The sequence below is a fragment of the Mixophyes fleayi genome, chromosome 2 (genome assembly GCF_038048845.1).
Source record: "Mixophyes fleayi isolate aMixFle1 chromosome 2, aMixFle1.hap1, whole genome shotgun sequence".
Lineage (NCBI taxonomy): Eukaryota > Metazoa > Chordata > Amphibia > Anura > Limnodynastidae > Mixophyes > Mixophyes fleayi.
This window is the reverse complement of record NC_134403.1, coordinates 373,077,014-373,096,953: the sequence shown is the minus strand read 5'-3', so window position 1 is coordinate 373,096,953 and position 19,940 is coordinate 373,077,014. Positions and strand designations below refer to the sequence as shown.

At 45.4% G+C, this 19,940-nt stretch overlaps 1 protein-coding gene across 1 annotated transcript in view; it reads right to left on the bottom strand.

The window, feature by feature from the left end:
* The window catches only part of LOC142139650 (uncharacterized), a 58,900-nt gene that overhangs the window by 16,434 nt on the left and 22,526 nt on the right, over positions 1-19,940 (bottom strand). The window contains exons 2-3 of the mRNA XM_075197447.1: positions 2,771-3,106; positions 699-825 (exon numbers count right to left, since the gene is read on the bottom strand). Of these exons, the coding sequence (XP_075053548.1) occupies positions 699-825; positions 2,771-3,106 (463 nt within the window). The remainder of the gene's footprint in view (positions 1-698; positions 826-2,770; positions 3,107-19,940) is intronic.

The window sequence follows — 19,940 nt, the reverse complement described above, 5'->3', positions numbered from 1 at the left end:
CGTATTTATCAGTCTGTGGCCTTAAGGATGATTTTTACCGGCGCAGTACTTAAAAAAATAGGCGTCTCCAAGCCAAGGCTCTTCCCGTCAGTAGGTGTTATAGTCAGTGATAGCAGTGTTATTGTGGCAGTAACCTCTTCATGTATAGGGCGAGGAGAGACACAGCCCTATTGCTGGAGAAAACACCTGTGTTTGTCTGTAACAAGGCTTATTACCCTCTAATAAACAGCCCCTGTGTATCATAATCTTTCCATTTCTTCAGCGATTGCTTATTCTAGACTGAGGTCTCTCCTCCCATATGATTTATTTCTGGCTAGTTAAAAAAAGTTAAAATTCTGCCAAACACTGTGATTATCCAGAGGCCTGTTGTACCTCTATTAGTAATGACACCCCTGTGTGTTCCCCTGCGCCAGTCACTAAGGGGAGGGCTGGCAAATATTAGCCTGGGGAGGGGCATACTAGGTTCAGCAGCCTATGAGGAACATTTTATAGGGAAAAAACGCAGGTGACCCAGTGATCCAGCCTGAGGTAGCCCACTATGGGACCAGCCCAACCAGCCCCTGAAGACCCCTAAGTATTAGACACTGATTATTCCATAATATGTCAGTTCCACATACAGCATTATATCTAATAAATATCTGTACAAATTCCTATTACCGGGTTCTATGCTGAGAAAATTTACATGAGAAGTTACTTACTTGGACTTGGACCGTGTGTTGTAATAAATAATCCAAACTACAATTAGTACAAAAGCTGCACCAGCCAACGAACTGGAAATAGCAATCACTGTAGAACGAGGTACCGAACTAACACTCATCCCATTCTCTGAAAAGAAAGATAAATTCAATGTAAGAGCAGAGTAATGTTATCCAGCTACTGCTCCTATCCCAGGACACCAAGACATGGATGGAAGAGAACCAGCTTGGTGTGCCTCCTGCCATGAAGTGCCTCCTGCCTCAATTTTGTCACAGATTTCTAGTGAATTTATGGTCTGCGTTCTCATAAATACAGGTTGAACCCATGAACTAACTTCTTCTGCTTTGTGTACAACTGGTACACGTACAACTATGATTATACCCATGAGATAGGACTGACGTACAAATCAGGAAAATGGACACTCTGATTCCTGAGAGAGATTAGTAAAAATGATCCCTTAAACTCCACTGAACAATGATTGTGCCTTATTACAGTCATTATTCTGAGTATTACAGCTTACTGCATTTACTGCTGATGCTTGAGATGGAACTTCTGCCTGAAATTGGCTGTTATAAAGGTGGAAACACACTTTTGCTACCATTTGTTTTGTGGAATCTTTATTTTTACTTTTTTTAATGTGTGTGTTTTATTTACATTGTTTTTATATTACTATGGTGGAGGAGGGTTCTTATTGAACCTGTTTCTGTTATACTGGGACCACTACAGGAGTAAAGTTTTCACCCCAGGGTATTTATACAGTTAATCCAGACACTGCGTCCCAGGGAAAGCCCCAGCGCTGGTCTGGGCTAATACTCTAGTCTTAGGGAGCAGGGTGCCCGTTTTGTTGTGTTCCTCCTCCCACATAGATCTGCAGAGCCCCCTGCACTGACCCGTCTGGTGCCCATGATGACAGGCTGATCCCACACTGCAGGATTCACTTCAGAACGATGACCCAATGGTCAATGTGTTAGTGGGGCCCATCCCAGGCTGTCCAGCTCTGTGCAGGTTATGGACTATAGTGGGGAAAACACAGGGTTTTTTTTTAAAACAATTTTTTTCACCATAAAACATTTAGGACTCGTCATTACCAACTTCTTCCCGGATCACTCAAACGTCATTATTGGTCCGAACACATCGTTAAGTTAGACATACGGTGATAATGATGACTGGTGTATATTTGCTTTGTGCCCATCTAGATATAACCTGATATATGAAGGTCCAATGAGCTGCTTATGAATTCTATTGCTGCTATTTGACACATAGCAATACGCACACAGCAACACACACAGAGCAACACACATAGCAACACACTTACAACAACACACACAGAGCAACACACACACACAGCAACACACACAGAGCAACACACACACAGTAACACACACATAGCAACACACAGAGCAACACACACACAGCAACACACACAGTAACACACAGAGCAACACACACACAGCAACACACACAGTAAGACACACACAGCAACACACACAGCAACACACTTACAACAACACACACAGAGCAACACACACACACAGCAACACACACAGAGCAACACACACACAGTAACACACACAGTAACACACACACAGCAACACACAGAGCAACACACACAGTAACACACAGAGCAACACACACACAGCAACACACACACAGTAAGACACACACAGCAACACACACACAGCAACACACAGAGCAACACACAGAGCAACACACACAGCAGCACACACACAGCAACACACACAGAGCAACACACACACAGCAACACACACACAGTAACACACACACAGCAACACACACACAGCAACACACACACAGAGCAACACACACAGCAACACACACACAGCAACACACACAGAGCAACACACACACAGAGGAACACACACACAGCAACACACACAGCAACACACACACAGTAACACACAAACAGTAACACTCAGAACAACACACACACAGCAACACACGCACCTCTTCACTTTACTATTATAAACAATGTTATACTAGACTATGACTGGGTCCCTACACAGATCTCTACATCTGCATCTAGATCATGTAATAAAGTGAAGGTGAATTATACCTGATACATGAAGCGTCCACGAGTTGGTAAAGAATACATCTGTTGTTGTTATGTCACAAGTGTATTTCCCAGAGTCACTCGGCTGAGTGTCTGCTATCCGGAGTGTGAGTGGCTGCTCTGGGCTCAGGAAGGAGATTCTGGTGTCTGTGAAGTTTGATAATGTTATATTCTTCCATAAACCAAATACCAGATTGTGTGAATTATTTCGTTTTCTCCATGTAATTTGTGTTGTGTTTTCTCTATGTATTGTTGTGTTGATTCCCTCCAGGCAGCGCAGAGTCACCGTGTCCCCGGCAGAATGTGACGCATCACGGACAGGTGACGTCGGGACCAGATCTGAAATCAAATATAAAATCATCATCATTTCTATCTCCAGTAAATAAGGTGTTTTCGGATGTATTGGTGACGTAATAATAAAGTAATAATAAAGTAAGTTCCTTCCAATACTGATGTTCCAGAAATGAATGTAACTTCCTCTACCCCCAACTAGCAGCGGGTCTGTAATATACAAAGGTGGGCAACCCTAATATAAGGTGATTAAGTTGTTACCCCTGGGGGGATATTTCAGCACTGTCATGTAACTCCCGCCCTGCGCTGACATATTTGCAGGTTCTCTATCCTGGACAGACAAAAATAACTATATGTGCTGTGTATAATCAGTCATCATTAATGTATACAGGGAGTGAGGATTACATCCAGCAAATAGGACAAGAGAAGTGGTGCTGTGTACTGATCTATACGTACAGAACATACTGTATACTGCACACATAACGAGAAGTGGTACTGTGCAGTTGTGTATATATATATATATATATATATATATATATATATATATATATATATATATATTCTGCATATATACACATACATACAGAAAACATACTTAGAATCACTTCCAGCATCAATAAGAACAGAAGTGATACTGCGCAGTTGTCCAGAGTTGACAAGACACTTCCACACACTGTACAGGAGAAGTGGCACTGTGCATCGGTCCTACTGCCAGCAATAACGGCGCCAGCAGTAAGTTTTGCATGACGTAGTCTATCTCACAAGTACCGTGGTGATACCTGTTCTGTTGTCCACAGCACAGGATGGTGATAACAGACCAAAAACATAAAAAAAATACTTTAATTTTAGGATAAAGCATTTATTTATTTTATGTTTTAAAATATTTATATTAATGTTTAAAATAAGTTAAATATATTTTAAACATATTTATTTCTTTTAGATTTGGGAACTGAAATCCCAAGTTCTGTTCCACTTCGCCCAAACGAGCCAGCATGTATTACGGCGACAAAGACAGTGAAGCAGTAAGATAAGTGCTAGTGCTCCAGACCAGTATCGGCGAGGGGGGGGGGGGGGGGGGGGGGAATCAGACTTGCACACAGTACAAGGGATGTGACACTGTTAGGAACAGCAGGAAACTGCGATTTTCATTCCGTCTGTGAGACCATCTCCCAGCCGCAGGATCGTGGTGCCCGTTATCCGCTCCATCTGACTCACCTGTGTCAGCTGTTTCTCCTTTCAATTTCCAGCTCGATCTTCCTCTGACACCTTCCCTTTCACTGTGATGCTCTCCAGCTCCATCTCCACACAGGCCACTACTGGTACTACACCCATCCTCAACTCAACACTGCCAAGCTGTCATACAGTTGGCGATTGGTACTACAGTCATGGCCAAAAGTTTTGAGGATGACACAAATATTATTTTTCACAAAGTCTGCTGCCTCCGTTTTTATTATGGCAATTTGTATATACTGCAGAATGTCATGAAGAGTGATCAGATGAATTGCAATTAATTTCAAAGTCTCTCTTTGCCATGACAATGAACTTTATCCCCAAAACAACATTTTCACTGCATTTCAGCCCTACCTCGAAAGGACCAGCTGACATCAGGTCCGTGATTCTCTCATTAACACAGGTGAGAGTGTTGATGGGGACAAGGCTGGAGATCACTCTGTCACGCTGATTGAGTTAGAATAACAGACTGGAAGCTTTAAAAGGAGGGTGGTGCTTGAAATCATTGTTCTTCCTCTGTTAACCATGGTTACATGCAAGGAAACACATGCAGTCATCATTGCTTTGCACAAAACAGGCAAGGATATTGCTGCTAGTAAGATTGCACCTAAATCAACTATTTATCGGATCCTCAAGAACTTCAAGAAGAGAGGTTCAATAGTTGTGAAGAAGGCTTTAGGACACCCAAGAAGGTCCAGCAAGCGCCAGGACCGTCTCCTAAAGTTGATTAAGCTGCGGAATTGGGAAGCCACCAGTGAAGAGCTTGCTCAGGAATGGCATCAGGCAGGTGTGAGTACATCTGCACGCATTGTGAGGCGAAGACTTTTGGAGGATTGCCTGGTGTCAAGGAGGCCATCAAAGAAGCCACTTCTCTCCAGGAAAAACATCAGGGACAAACTGATATTCTGCAGAAGGTACAGGGATTGGGCTGCTGAGGACTGGGGTAAAATCATTTTCTCTGATGAATCCCCTTTCAGATTGTTTGGGGCATCTGGAAAAAACTCTTGTCTGGAGAAGGAAAGGTGAGCGCTACCATCATTCCTGTGTCATGCCAACAGTAAAGCACCCTGAGACCGTTCATGTGTGGGGTGCTTCTCAGCCAAGGGAGTGGGCTCACTCACAATTTTGCCCAAGAACACAGCTATGAATAAAGAATGGTACCAAAATATCCTGCAAGAGCAACTTCTCCCAACCATCCAAGACCAATTTGCTGATGAACAATGTCTTTTCCAGCATGATGGAGCACCTTGTCATTAAGCAAAAGTGATAACTGAGAGGTGGTGAACTGCAGAGAATTGATGCACTGAGATCGGGACCGGTGATGAGGCATGAGGTTCTTGCAATAATACCATAGGTCTTGATCGTGGAACAGGTAACACAGGATACCGATGTCAGGGGCAAACACAGGATTTTTAGGGGGGGTTCCCCCCCCCCAAAAAAAAACGCTTCTGTTACAGCGCCGTGGCTGCTGTACAATACAGGGCAATATTTAATGCCCATTCATGAGGGGAGGGGTTTCTGGAGAACCAGAGACCCCTCTGCGTACGCCCCTGGATATGCAGACAGTAGCCAGAGAGAACAGCGTCCTAACAGGTAAGGAGACCTGAAGATCTGGAAACTTGGTAGAGAAGCAGGTGCTTTAAATAGACAAAGCTGACAGGCAATTAGCCAATCAAGAGAATGCAGAAAGTATTGATTAGGGATGTGCACCGGCCACTTTTCGCGTTTTGGGTTTTGGGTTCTGATTACCTTCAGGTTTTGGGTTCGAATGGGTTTTGCCAAAACACCCCCCTCAACGTTTTGGGTTTTGGGTTCTGATTTTTTTTTTTAAAAAAAAGCATAAAAACTGCTAAAATCCCGATTTTTGGTTTTTTTTCACTCCTACGCTATTATTAACCTCAATAAGATTAATTTCCACTCATTTCCAGTCTATTCTGAACACCTCACACCTCACAATATTTTTTTTAGGCCAAAAGGTTGCACCGAGGTAGCTGGATGACTAAGCCAAGCGACACAAGTGGGCGGCACAAACACGTGGCCCATTTAGGAGTGGCACTGCAGTGGCAGACAGGATGGCAGTTTGAAAAACTAGGCCCCAAAGAGCACATAATGGCAAAAAAAGAGGTGCAAGATGGAATTGTCCTTGGGCCCTCCCACCCACCCTTATGTTGGGGAAATAGGACATGCGCACTTTAACAAACCAATCATTTCAGCGACAGGGCCTACAAAACTGTGGCTGAAATGATTGGTTCGTTTGGACCCCCACAAAACGAGCTGGCAAAGAAAAAAAAGAGGTGCAAGATGGAATTGTCCTTGGGGCCTCCCACCCACCCTTATGTTGCGGAAAAAGGACATGCACACTTTAACAAACCAATCATTTCAGCGACAGGGCCTACCAAACTACTGTGGCTGAAATGATTGGTTTGTTTGGGCCCCCACACAAAAAAACCTATTCATCTCTCCCTGTACAAAGTAAACTGGCTCTACTGAGGCAAGATGTCGTCCTCATCCTCATCCTCTGATTCCTCGCCCCCTTCAGTGTGTACTTCCTCATCCTCACACATTATCAATTCGTCCCCACTGGACTCCACAATCACAGGTCCCTCTGTACTCTCTGGAGGCCATTGCTGGTCTTCATTGAAGAATTGATAATTCATTTTGATGAACATCATCTTCTCAACATTTTGCGGAAGCAACCTCCTTCGCCGCTCACTGACCAGGTTCCCCGCTGCACTAAAAACTCTTTCGGAGTACACACTGGAGGGGGGACAACTCAGGTAAAATAGAGCCAGTTTGTACAGGGGCTTCCAAACTGCCTTTTTTTCCCTGCCAGTACAAGTAAGGACTGTCTGACATTTGTACTTGGATGCTGTCACCAAAGTAATCCTCCACCATTTTTTCAATGGTGACAGCAGCCAATGCAGTGACAGTAGACATGTCAGCAATGGTTGGCAGGTCCTTCAGTCCGGACCAGATGTTCTCTGCATCCCCACCAGCGGGTCATTCAGGAAATCTCAGCTGTTTCCTCGCAGCCACAGGTGTGGAAGAAAATGAGGGTGGAGCTGTTGCCATGTCACGGTCCTCTTCAGATGACAATCTCCTGATCAGCAGGTCTTTGCACCGCCCGTAGACTTGTGTCCACCGGAAACAGAGACACAACATACGCTTTAAACCGAGGATCCAGCACGGTGGCCAGAATGTATTCCTCTGACTTTAAAAGACTGACCGCCCTCGGATCCTGGCAAAGCGTACGAAGGGCTTCATCCACAAGAGCTACATGCTTTGTGGAATCGCAATGGCTTACCAGCTCCTCCCTCACTTTCTCCAGCTGCTTCTGCAACAGCCTGATCAGGGGAATCACCTGACTCAAGCTGGCAGTGTTGGAACTGACTTCTCGTGTGGCAAGTTCAAACGGCTGGAGAACCTTGCACAGCACGGAAATCAGTCTCCACTGCGCCTGACTCAGGCGCATCCCCACTCCTTTGCCTATGTCGTAGGTGGCTGTGTAGGCTTGAATGGCCTTTTGCTGCTCCTCCATCCTTTGCAGCATATAGAGGGTGGAGTTCCAGCGCGTCACAATCTCTTGTTTAAGGTGATGGCAGGGCAGGTTCAGGAGTTTTTGATGGTGCTCCAGTCTTCGGTAGGCAGTGGCAGAATGGCGAAAGTGTCCCGCAATTTTGCGGGCCACCGCAAGCATCTCCTGCACACCCCTGTCACTTTTAAGATAATGCTGCACCACCAAATTTATTGTGTGGGCAAAACATGGCACGTGCTGGAAATTGCCCATATGTAATGCCCGCACAATGTTACTGGCGTTGTCCGACACCACAAATCCCCAGGAGAGTCTAAGTGGGGTAAGCCACTGCGAGATGATTTCCCTCAGTTTCTCTAAGAGGTTGTCGGTGTTGTGCCTCTTACTGAAACCGGTGATACACAACGTTCCCTGCCTTGGAACGAGCAGGCGTTTCGGAGATGCTGCTACTGATGCTGCTGCTGCTGTTGCGGCGGAAGGCGATGCATCTACCCAGTGGGCTGTCACAGTCATATAGTCCTTAGTTTGCCCTGAACCACTTGTCCACATGTCCGTGGTTAAGTGGACAGTGGGTACAACCGCATTTTTCAGAGCACTGAGGACACTTTTTCGTACTTCTCTGTACATCCCGGGTATCGCCTGCCTAGTGAAGTGGAATCTAGACAGGATTTGGTACCAGGGACACAATACCTCCATCAACCGTCTAAATCCCACTCCACTAATGGCGGACACCGGACGCACGTCTAACACCAACATAGCTGTCAAGGCCGCAGTTATAAGCTTTGCAATAGGATGACTGCTGTCGTACTTCGTGCTCATGGCAAACGACTGTTGTACGGTCAATTGCTTAGTGAAAGACGTAGCGGTCTTACGACTTCCCCTCTGGGAAGATGACCGACTCCGAGCAGCAACAGCAGCAGCGGCAGTAGTAGGCGTAGTGCTACAGGATCCTCCGGAAGAATCCCGGATTGAAGAGGACTCAGTCATGCCGGTGACATGGCCTGCAGGACTATCTCCGATCCAGATCGAGCAGGAAATTGACGAGGAGGGTGTTGCTGATGTGGATACAACGGCACCAAGGGATTTAGGTGTCCCTGGACTGCTGACGGTCCTAGCCACAGTTCCTGAACTAAACACAGAATTATGAAGGGTCTTCAGTTGACGTATAAGGGAGGATGTCCCTAGGTGGCCAAGATCCTTACCCCCTGCTTATTGCAGCTTTACATAAGCTACATATGGCAATACAATTGTTGTCCGGATTGGGATAGAAATAATTCCAGACCGAAGAAGTGGATTTTTTGGTCTTCTGCCCAGGCATGACGATGGGATTTTTCATCCCATGGACAACAACTGTTTCCCCCCCTGGTGCCTCATTTAAGAAAACCACATCAGCATCCTCCTCGTCAAGTTCCTCCTCAGCGCCAGCTACATCAATATCCTCCTCCTGGTGTACAACATTGACACCTTCATTATCCAAATCTGTAACTGCACTGTGGGTGATCCTTCCAGCATATGCAGAGGGTGTGCTGCAAATGGTGGAAGGAGCCACCTCCTCCCGTACAGTGATGGGAAGGTCAGGCTTCGCAACCACCAACACCCTTGGACTCATCTTGGGGATTTGTGCTGCCATGTCTTTAGAAGGCAGAGTTGTTTGCTGTGTTGTTGATGACAGCTTTACTCTCTTAAATTTTTTAGAGGGGGGGGAGGGCTTAGATCGTTGTGTGAAGCTGAACCACTAGTCATGAACACGGGCCAGGGCCTAAGCCGTTCCTTGCCACTCCGTGTCGTAAATGGCATATTGGCAAGTTTACGTTTTTCCTCAGATGATTATTTTTTATTTTTTTTTGATCATTTTATTGACCTTTGGCTTTTTGGATTTCACATGCCCTCTACTATGACATTGGGCATCGGCCTTGGCAGACGACGTTGATGGCATTTCATCGTCTATGTCATGACTAGTGTCAGCAGCTTCAGCATTAGGAGGAAGTGGTTCTTGATCTTTCCCTACTTTATCCTCCAAATTTTTGTTCTCCATTATATGCAGCACAAGAGAGTGTACCCCTAAACCACACAAACTCGGCAAAGGCTTTAAAAATTATATGCAGCACAGGAGAGTACCACTGGACTGGAGTTATACAGCAGTACCACTGGACTTATACGGCAGGATCAGTGGAGTTATACAGCAGTACCACTGGACTTATACGGCAGGATCAGTGGAGTTATACAGCACTACCACTGGACTTATACGGCAGGATCAGTGGAGTTATACAGCAGTACCACTGGACTTATACGGCAGGATCAGTGGAGTTATACAGCAGTACCACTGGACTTATAAGGCAGGATCAGTGGAGTTATACAGCAGTACCACTGGACTTATACGGCAGGATCAGTGGAGTTATACAGCAGTACCACTGGACTTATACTCCAGGATCAGTGGAGTTATACAGCAGTACCACTGGACTAATATGGCAGGATCAGTGGAGTTATACAGCAGTACCACTGGACTAATATGGCAGGATCAGTGGAGTTATACAGCAGTACCACTGGACTAATACGGCAGGATCAGTGGAGTTATACAGCAGTACCACTGGACTAATATGGCAGGATCAGTGGAGTTATACAGCAGTACCACTGGACTAATACGGCAGGATCAGTGGAGTTATACAGCAGTACCACTGGACTAATACGGCAGGATCAGTGGAGTTATACAGCAGTACCACTGGACTTATACGGCAGGATCAGTGGAGTTATACAGCAGTACCACTGGACTTATACGGCAGGATCAGTGGAGTTATACAGCAGTACCACTGGACTTATACGGCAGGATCAGTGGAGTTATACAGCAGTACCACTGGACTTATACGGCAGGATCAGTGGAGTTATACAGCAGTACCACTGGACTTATACGGCAGGATCAGTGGAGTTATACAGCAGTACCACTGGACTTATACGGCAGGATCAGTGGAGTTATACAGCAGTACCACTGGACTTATACGGCAGGATCAGTGGAGTTATACAGCACTACCACTGGACTTATACGGCAGGATCAGTGGAGTTATACAGCAGTACCACTGGACTTATACGGCAGGATCAGTGGAGTTATACAGCAGTACCACTGGACTTATACGGCAGGATCAGTGGAGTTATACAGCAGTACCACTGGACTTATACGGCAGGATCAGTGGAGTTATACAGCAGTACTACTGGACTAATATGGCAGGATCAGTGGAGTTATACAGCAGTACCACTGGACTTATACGGCAGGATCAGTGGAGTTATACAGCAGTACCACTGGACTTATATGGCAGGATCAGTGGAGTTATACAGCAGTACCACTGGACTTATACGGCAGGATCAGTGGAGTTATACAGCAGTACCACTGGACTTATACGGCAGGATCAGTGGAGTTATACAGCAGTACTACTGGACTTATACGGCAGGATCAGTGGAGTTATACAGCAGTACCACTGGACTTATACGGCAGGATCAGTGGAGTTATACAGCAGTACCACTGGACTTATACGGCAGGATCAGTGGAGTTATACAGCAGTACTACTGGACTAATATGGCAGGATCAGTGGAGTTATACAGCAGTACCACTGGACTTATACGGCAGGATCAGTGGAGTTATACAGCAGTACTACTGGACTAATATGGCAGGATCAGTGGAGTTATACAGCAGTACCACTGGACTTATATGGCAGGATCAGTGGAGTTATACAGCAGTACCACTGGACTAATATGGCAGGATCAGTGGAGTTATACAGCAGTACCACTGGACTTATACGGCAGGATCAGTGGAGTTATACAGCAGTACCACTGGACTTATACGGCAGGATCAGTGGAGTTATACAGCAGTACCACTGGACTTATACGGCAGGATCAGTGGAGTTATACAGCAGTACCACTGGACTTATACGGCAGGATCAGTGGAGTTATACAGCAGCACAGCACAGGACAGCACCACTGGATTTAAATGGCTGTACCACTGAACTGGACACAGGACAGCACCACTGGAATTATGGCAGCACCACCACTGGACTGAGCAGGACAGGGCACAGGACAGCACCACTGGACTGAGCAGGACACCACCACTGGACTCAGCAGGACAGAGCACAGGACAGCACCACTGGAATGAGCAGGACAGAGGACACCACTAACACACCCTCCCTCTTCCCTGATCAATGCCAGAGTGAAGATGGCGGCGGCAAGCGGGGACTAATATGAATCTGGATCTCGTGAGATCTGACGGCGGGATGATGACATTTTGCCTCGTTTTGAGTTTTGCGTCGGACGGGAATACCCGAACAGTGCTCGGATCAGGCTCGGATGGGCACTGTTCGGGGGTGTTCGGATTTCGAGAATCCGAGCCCGCTCATCCCTAGTATTGATAAGACCAGGTGCTAATTTAACTATAAGGTTCTCTAATTGGTGAAGTAAGGGCTTTACATGTGATAGTATAGATTTGAATTGGGAGGTTTAGAGTAAAGTATATAATAATATTTTCTATGGTTGACCTTCTTGCACTGTGTATTGTCACTTTGAATAGGGACTGCATCTTGACCGAATTATTTATAGTTTAATTTTGTGTTCCCTTTTCTTGTCTGTATTTGTTACCTGCTCCCTCTCCCTAACAGATTATATGCGAGAAAGTAGTATACAGTGGTACCCACTCATGTGTGTTTAGGTAATTTTTCTTGATCTTTCTGGTGAGGTGGTCTCTGATGTGGTGTCTTTGCTTCTTCACTATGGCTGAGTATTGTTTTTGCTTTTTTTTCTCACTAATTACTGACTGTACTTGCCAAACACAAAACAGAAGAATAATTGTGCATTAATTGTGTCACGGTCGTCTGAATTTCTTGATCCGATTCGGGACCCTTGGGACTAGCTGGAGCAGGAGTGAAACAGAACTTAGCAGCCTGGATGAACTTCTTGCTCATATTTCTTGCTGATTGTAGAATATAGCAGGGGAATTAGCAGTCTGGAAATGTAGACAGGAACAGTGCACTAGTAATGGAGACAGGAACACTGCACTTGTAATGCAGTCAGGATTACTGCACTTGTAATGCAGTCAGGAACACTGCACTTAGGAATGCAGACAGGAACACTGGAGCCAAGAACTATCCTCTGGAGAGAAGTGTGTTGTTCTGGCAATGAACAGATCACAGCAGCAGGTTTAAATAGGGTGTCCCAAACAACTATTGGCTGATCAGTTCATGTGATCACAGCTGCAGAATCTGGTTGGTCTGGAATGATCACCTGACTGCATCCAAGATGGCCGCGCCCATGCAGCAGAACAAACAGTATGTGTTTGTTTACAAATGGAGGTGTGGAGGATGGGAATGCTGCAGACGGCCAGAAGGGACCCAGGTAGCCGTGATATGACAGCGGCGGATGAGGTAAGTGCGGCTAAGATCCCGATTTGTGACAGTACCCCCTCCCTTACGAGTGGCCACTGGACACTTAGATTGGGGTTTAGTTGGAAACTTGCGGTGAAATTTTCTGATGAGAGATGGAGCATGGACATCAGAAGCTTTGATCCAGGCTCTCTCTTCTGGACCATAGCCCTTCCAGTCGACTAGATATTGTAAGGTCTTATGTCGAAACCGAGAGTCCAAGATCTCTTTAATTTCATATTCATCACCATGTTCAGTCTGCACTTCAGGAGAAACCAGTTTGGGTGTATAAAACCGATTTAGCACCAATGGTTTTAAGAGAGAAATATGGAAGGAGTTGGGTACCTTGAGGTAAGATGGTAAATGTAATTTGTAGGACACTGGATTGATGACCCAGGAGATGTTAAACGGTCCAATAAAGCGGGGAGCGAATTTCATAGATGGAACTCTGAGGCGTAGATTGCGAGTTGACAGCCATACTCTGTCTCCCGGTTTCAAGCTTGGAATGGCTCGTCGCTTTTTGTCAGCCTGAATTTTGTAGCGTTGGGACGCTTTAAGTAGAGATTCCCGTACTTGGCGCCAGTGGCCTGCAAAATTCTTTAGGAAAACTTCAGAGGCAGGTACTGAGGCTGTAGGAAGTGGAGTAAACAAGGGTACCCTGGGGTGTAGGCCATAGACCGTATGAAATGGAGTGGAAGCAGAAGATTCGTGATAATGATTATTATGAGCAAATTCTGCCCAAGGAAGCAGATCTACCCAGTCGTCTTGTGAAGAAGATATGTACAAACGGAGAAATGTTTCTAGGTCCTGATTGACTCTTTCCGTTTGCCCGTTGGACTGTGGATGATAGGCCGAAGAGAAGTTTAGTTTGATCTGTAGCGCTTGGCATAAGGATCTCCAGAATTTCGCCACAAACTGAACTCCTCTATCTGAGACGATTTTTTCAGGACACCCATGCAAACGGAAGATCTCCTTTATAAATTGCTGAGCCAGTATAGGTGCTGATGGGAGGCCACGGAGAGGAACAAAATGCGCCATTTTAGAGAATCGGTCAACGATGACCCAGATGGTATTGAAATTATTAGAATTTGGCAAATCAGAAACAAAGTCCATAGAAATATGGGTCCAGGGTTTGGTGGGAATAGGCAGAGGCAAAAGTTGACCAGCTGAAGATTGTCTTGAACTTTTATGTTGGGCACAGCTGCCACATGCGGAAACAAATTGCTGAACATCCTGATGAAGAGTAGGCCACCAGTAGCTTCTCGATATGAAAGATTGAGTTTTGCAGATGCCCGCATGACCGGCAAATCTAGAACAATGTGCCCATTGGAGCAATTTTTTACGCAGATTCTCAGAAACAAAAGTTTTTCCCTGGGGAGGTGTATTGTCGGGTCTACTGACTGCGATGCTGAGTGGGCTGATAATAGGCCGTGGATCCACAGTGATGGAATCATCCTCTTTCACCATAGAACGTGACAGAGCATCGGCCTTGCGATTTTTGGAACCGGGACGGAAGGTGACATGGATATCAAATCGAGAAAAGAATAGTGCCCATCGGGCCTGTCGTGGATTCATGCACTGTGCAGTTTTAAGGTAGAGCAGGTTCTTGTGATCCGTGTATATTGTGACAGGATAACGAGCTCCCTCAAGTAAATGCCTCCACTCTTCAAGCGCCAATTTGATGGCAAGCAGTTCTTTGTCCCCTATGGCATAATTTCGTTCAGCTGGTAAAAATTTCCTGGAGAAGAACCCGCAGGGATGCCATTGCTCATCAGCTGGTTTTTGGGAAAGAACTGCCCCTACTCCGACAGATGAGGCATCAACTTCCAAGTAGAATGGACAGGTTAAATCTGGTTGCCTGAGTATGGGAGCAGAAATAAATGCTTGTTTCAGAAGTTGAAAAGCTGTTTGGGCTTCTTCAGACCACTTGGCAGGATTAGCTCCTTTTCTGGTGAGAGCGGTGAGTGGTGCTACTACAGTAGAGTAGCCACGAATAAATTTTCGATAATAGTTCGCGAATCCCAGAAATCGCTGTATTGCCTTTAGTGTAGATGGTTGAGGCCAGTTAAGAATAGCTTGCACCTTCTCTGGGTCCATACGGAGATCAGTACCTGAGATGATATACCCCAAGAATGGGATGGATTCAACTTCGAAGGTGCATTTTTCAAGCTTGCAATACAGTTTATTCCTTCTGAGACGGCTGAGGACCTCTTTAACATGTCTGCGATGGGACTGGAGATCAGAGGAGAAAACGAGGATATCGTCCAAATATACCACAATAGTATTGTACAGTAAGTCCCGAAAGATTTCATTTATGAAATTCTGAAAAACTGCTGGGGCATTGCTCAGACCGAATGGCATGACTAGATATTCGTAGTGCCCATCCCTGGTGTTAAAGGCGGTTTTCCATTCGTCGCCACGCCTAATGCGAATCAAATTGTAGGCCCCGCGGAGATCCAACTTTGTGAATATTTGGGCACCTTTCACTCTGTCAAATAACTCTGTGATTAGGGGCAGAGGATACCGGTTCTTGATGGTAATGTAATTGAGACCTCTGTAATCGATGCAGGGACGTAATCCACCATCCTTTTTCTTTACAAAAAAGAACCCGGCTCCTGCTGGCGAAGAGGATGGTCGAATGAAACCCCTTTTCAAGTTCTCTTTTATATATTCAGACATAGAGTTTGTCTCAGGGATAGAAAGAGGGTAGACTCTGCCACATGGTGCGGTTTTACCTGGAACTAGATCAATGGGACAGTCCCAATCCCGATGAGGTGGTAGAGTTTCAGCAGCCTGCTTACTGAAAACGTCTGTGAACTCTTGGTAGGCAGAAGGAACTGTCAAAACTTCTTTATCAGAGGTGGAGCAATGTGGAAGAACATGTTGTAAACAGGACTCGAAACAAGTTGGAGCCCACGCCAAGATTTGTGGAGTCGACCAGTCGATATGGGGGTTATGCAATTGAAGCCATGGAAACCCGAGAACCACAGGACTAGTGGCTTCTGGGATGACCAAAAAGGTAAGGGATTCAGAATGCAGAACTCCTATTTGGAGAGTCACTGGAGAAGTCTGATGCGTAATGGTACCCCCTGGAATACGGCTACCATCAACCGCAGAGAGAAAGATGGTCACTGGAATTTTCACTAGTGGAATGGCTAGTTCAGCAGCTAATTTGGCAGACATGAAATTCCCAGCTGCTCCTGAATCCACCAGGGCTGAAATGTATTGGGAGTCTTGAGCGTGTTTCAGGGTGACTGGGATAATACAGTCCTTGCCTTGTGGGGAGCGAAGGGCCACTCCTAGGCTCACCTCCTCATAGTCAGCTAGGAGGGTATGTTTACCCGGTTTGCGAGGACAATAATGTAGCAGATGTCCGGAACTGGCACAGTATAAGCAAAGTTTCTCTCTAACTCGCCGTTGTCGCTCGGTGGGTGAAAGACGTGCTTTGCCTAGTTGCATGGGTCCTTCAGGGAAAGGAGACAATGCGCAGAACTGTTGAATGGGGAGGAACTTGGGGTGTTTCAGCCTCCTCTTTTCTAGAGCTCTCTCTCTGAACCGAATATCAACCCGATTGCAGATGGTAATCAATTGGTCTAGCGTTGTAGGTAAATCCCGAGATGCTAATACATCTTTAATGTGGTCAGACAGGCCCTGCCAGAAGACCGCAACAAGAGCATCGTTATTCCACGACAGCTCAGAGGAAAGTGTTTGAAATTGAACGCCATACTGGCCCACAGTCTGCTGTCCTTGCCGAAGCCGCAGAATATCTAAAGCGGCTGACGCTGTTCTTCCAGGCTCGTCGAATATTCTGCGGAAGGTAGACAGGAAGCTATCAATATCAGATAAAATTGGGTCAGATTTTTCCCAGAGCGGTGATGCCCATGCCAGAGCTTGCCCTGATAGTAGCGAAACAATATAAGCAGTTTTGGTACGTGCAGTAGGGAAATTCCCGGGTTGTAATTCAAAGTGTATACTACACTGGTTGAGAAACCCGCGGCAATTCTTCGGATCGCCATTGTATTTAGCTGGTGTGGGAAGATGGAGTCCGGATGAAGTGGGTAGTGAAGCAGGTATTACTGGCTCAGGCGGAGTATGGGATGGTTGACTGCGGAATAACTGCAAGGTATCCATACGTGTAGAAACATCCTGCAGCAATCTCAAAATTTGCCCCTGGTTAGTTTCTTGTCTCTCAATGCGTCCAGCTAATATTTGGACAGAGTCCTCCCTCGGGGTATGTTCCCCTGGCGGATCCATTGGGCCAGAACAAACTGTCACGGTCGTCTGAATTTCTTGATCCGATTCGGGACCCTTGGGACTAGCTGGAGCAGGAGTGAAACAGAACTTAGCAGCCTGGATGAACTTCTTGCTCATATTTCTTGCTGATTGTAGAATATAGCAGGGGAATTAGCAGTCTGGAAATGTAGACAGGAACAGTGCACTAGTAATGGAGACAGGAACACTGCACTTGTAATGCAGTCAGGATTACTGCACTTGTAATGCAGTCAGGAACACTGCACTTAGGAATGCAGACAGGAACACTGGAGCCAAGACCTATCCTCTGGAGAGAAGTGTGTTGTTCTGGCAATGAACAGATCACAGCAGCAGGTTTAAATAGGGTGTCCCAAACAACTATTGGCTGATCAGTTCATGTGATCACAGCTGCAGAATCTGGTTGGTCTGGAATGATCACCTGACTGCATCCAAGATGGCCGTGCCCATGCAGCAGAACAAACAGTATGTGTTTGTTTACAAATGGAGGTGTGGAGGATGGGAATGCTGCAGACGGCCAGAAGGGACCCAGGTAGCCGTGATATGACAGCGGCGGATGAGGTAAGTGCGGCTAAGATCCCGATTTGTGACAAATTGTAAGTATAAGTTTCAAGTTTGGAGTCTACAGTGAAAATGGAAAGCTCTAAAGGCGTCTTTTGTTGGTTTGTAAACTCAGGCTTTTGTCACACATACAGGCGATCCTGGAGTTGGAGGAATTGAAAGGGCCTTTGGCCTCCTAAAGCACGATTTAGATGTCTGGACCAGTGTGGTGGAGCACTGATGTATGGGCCCAGTAAAGTATGTGACATCATAGCTCTGTGTGTGGTGTTTCACAATATTGCCATCCGGAGTGGGGCTCCAGGAGTGGTGGACGAGGTTGCTGGGATGGATGAGGTGGGGGAGCCTGAAGCCAAACCACTGGAATCAGACCAGGGAGCCAACTTCAGGCAGTATGTCCTTGATAATTATTGATGTAAATCACATTTATTATCACATCCTCCCATTCTCGGCTACAGGATTTGTTCCGGGCTGCACCCACTTTGTGGAATTCCCTCCCACGCACAGTAAGACTTTCCTCTAGTCTTCAAACCTTCAAGCATTCGCTGAAAACCCACCTCTTCAGACAAGGTTATGATATTCCTCAACCACGATCTTAATTTCGGTAGATTACCCTATTACCATCCTCTACACTGCTAACGCAAGACAACAACCTTCTGACCAACATTGCAACACACATAGCGCACTCAGTACTTTTACCTTTGCAGTCTGGCTGGTCCATTGTGCAATATGATGTAGCACATGCCCTTGTGTTTCTAACTCCCATTGTCCTATAGATTGTAAGCTTGCGAGCAGGGTTCTCTTACCTCTATGTCTGTATGTATTACCCAGTATTGTCTTATCAGTGTTTGTTCCCAATTGTAAAGCGCTACGGAATTTGCTGGCGCTATATAAATAAATGTTGATGATGATGATGATGATTTATTAGTACTGTTTTTCTTTAAAGGTCAAATACACCAATGCTATATGATTGAATAATGATCCAACGCAAAATTTCAGTAAACTTACATTAGAATCAAAGAAATGACTTGTCAAACATACATGTTTTGTTGTCCTAATAAAATTAGTTCCATGAGCCATGCTTCTAAAATCTATGGTAACCTCTAAGTGTACCTGAAACTGCTTTATCAATTTGCCTTCAATTCGTTTAATTCTTTGGCCGATCATTTGTCCTGAAACCCCCAAAATGTTTTGCTGTCACAAACTACAAGATAATGTGCAAACATCAACCTCCTGAAGTATTGAATTTCTGACTTAGCTTTCAACTGTCCTAACATGACCCATACGCTGTTTGAATAATATCATTGATGAAAAGGCCTAATGGTTTGGTAAGGCAATGGCAATTACCTTTCAAATGTTACTGCCTAACATTGTTAGTAAAAACTGAGGTTAACAGTGTTCATCAAGGAATCTAAAGTATATCATCTAATTTGTTGCCATTATACTGAAGAAAATGCCACATTTGTACAACAATTCATCATCATCATCATCATCATGTCGGAGGTGCCTATTGTGTCATAGCCAGTTGAATAATGTAAGTATCTATAGTGTTTTGATAAATACAATTTTATATTATTCTAAAGTGTATGTGCTGCATACAATATTGCTGAAATAAACCTATTTAATTGTAATGGAGATCTGTGTGTCTGCCTAGGCCACTAGGCAATCCACATGTTTATTAGCTGTTGCTTGTTTGGGTACTTTCCAGACCAAACCACCACAAACCAATTCCAAGATACAGCTTAAACCCACAAGCCACTATTACTGCAGAGAAGACTGTGTTGAGCCTTACAAGACACTTTGCATGTTAGGTTACAGTGGTCACCCTAATGTGCACCAAGGCAGAAACTAAGTACACGCAGTAAAGTTAGATGTGAGCTAATATTGGAGTAATCAT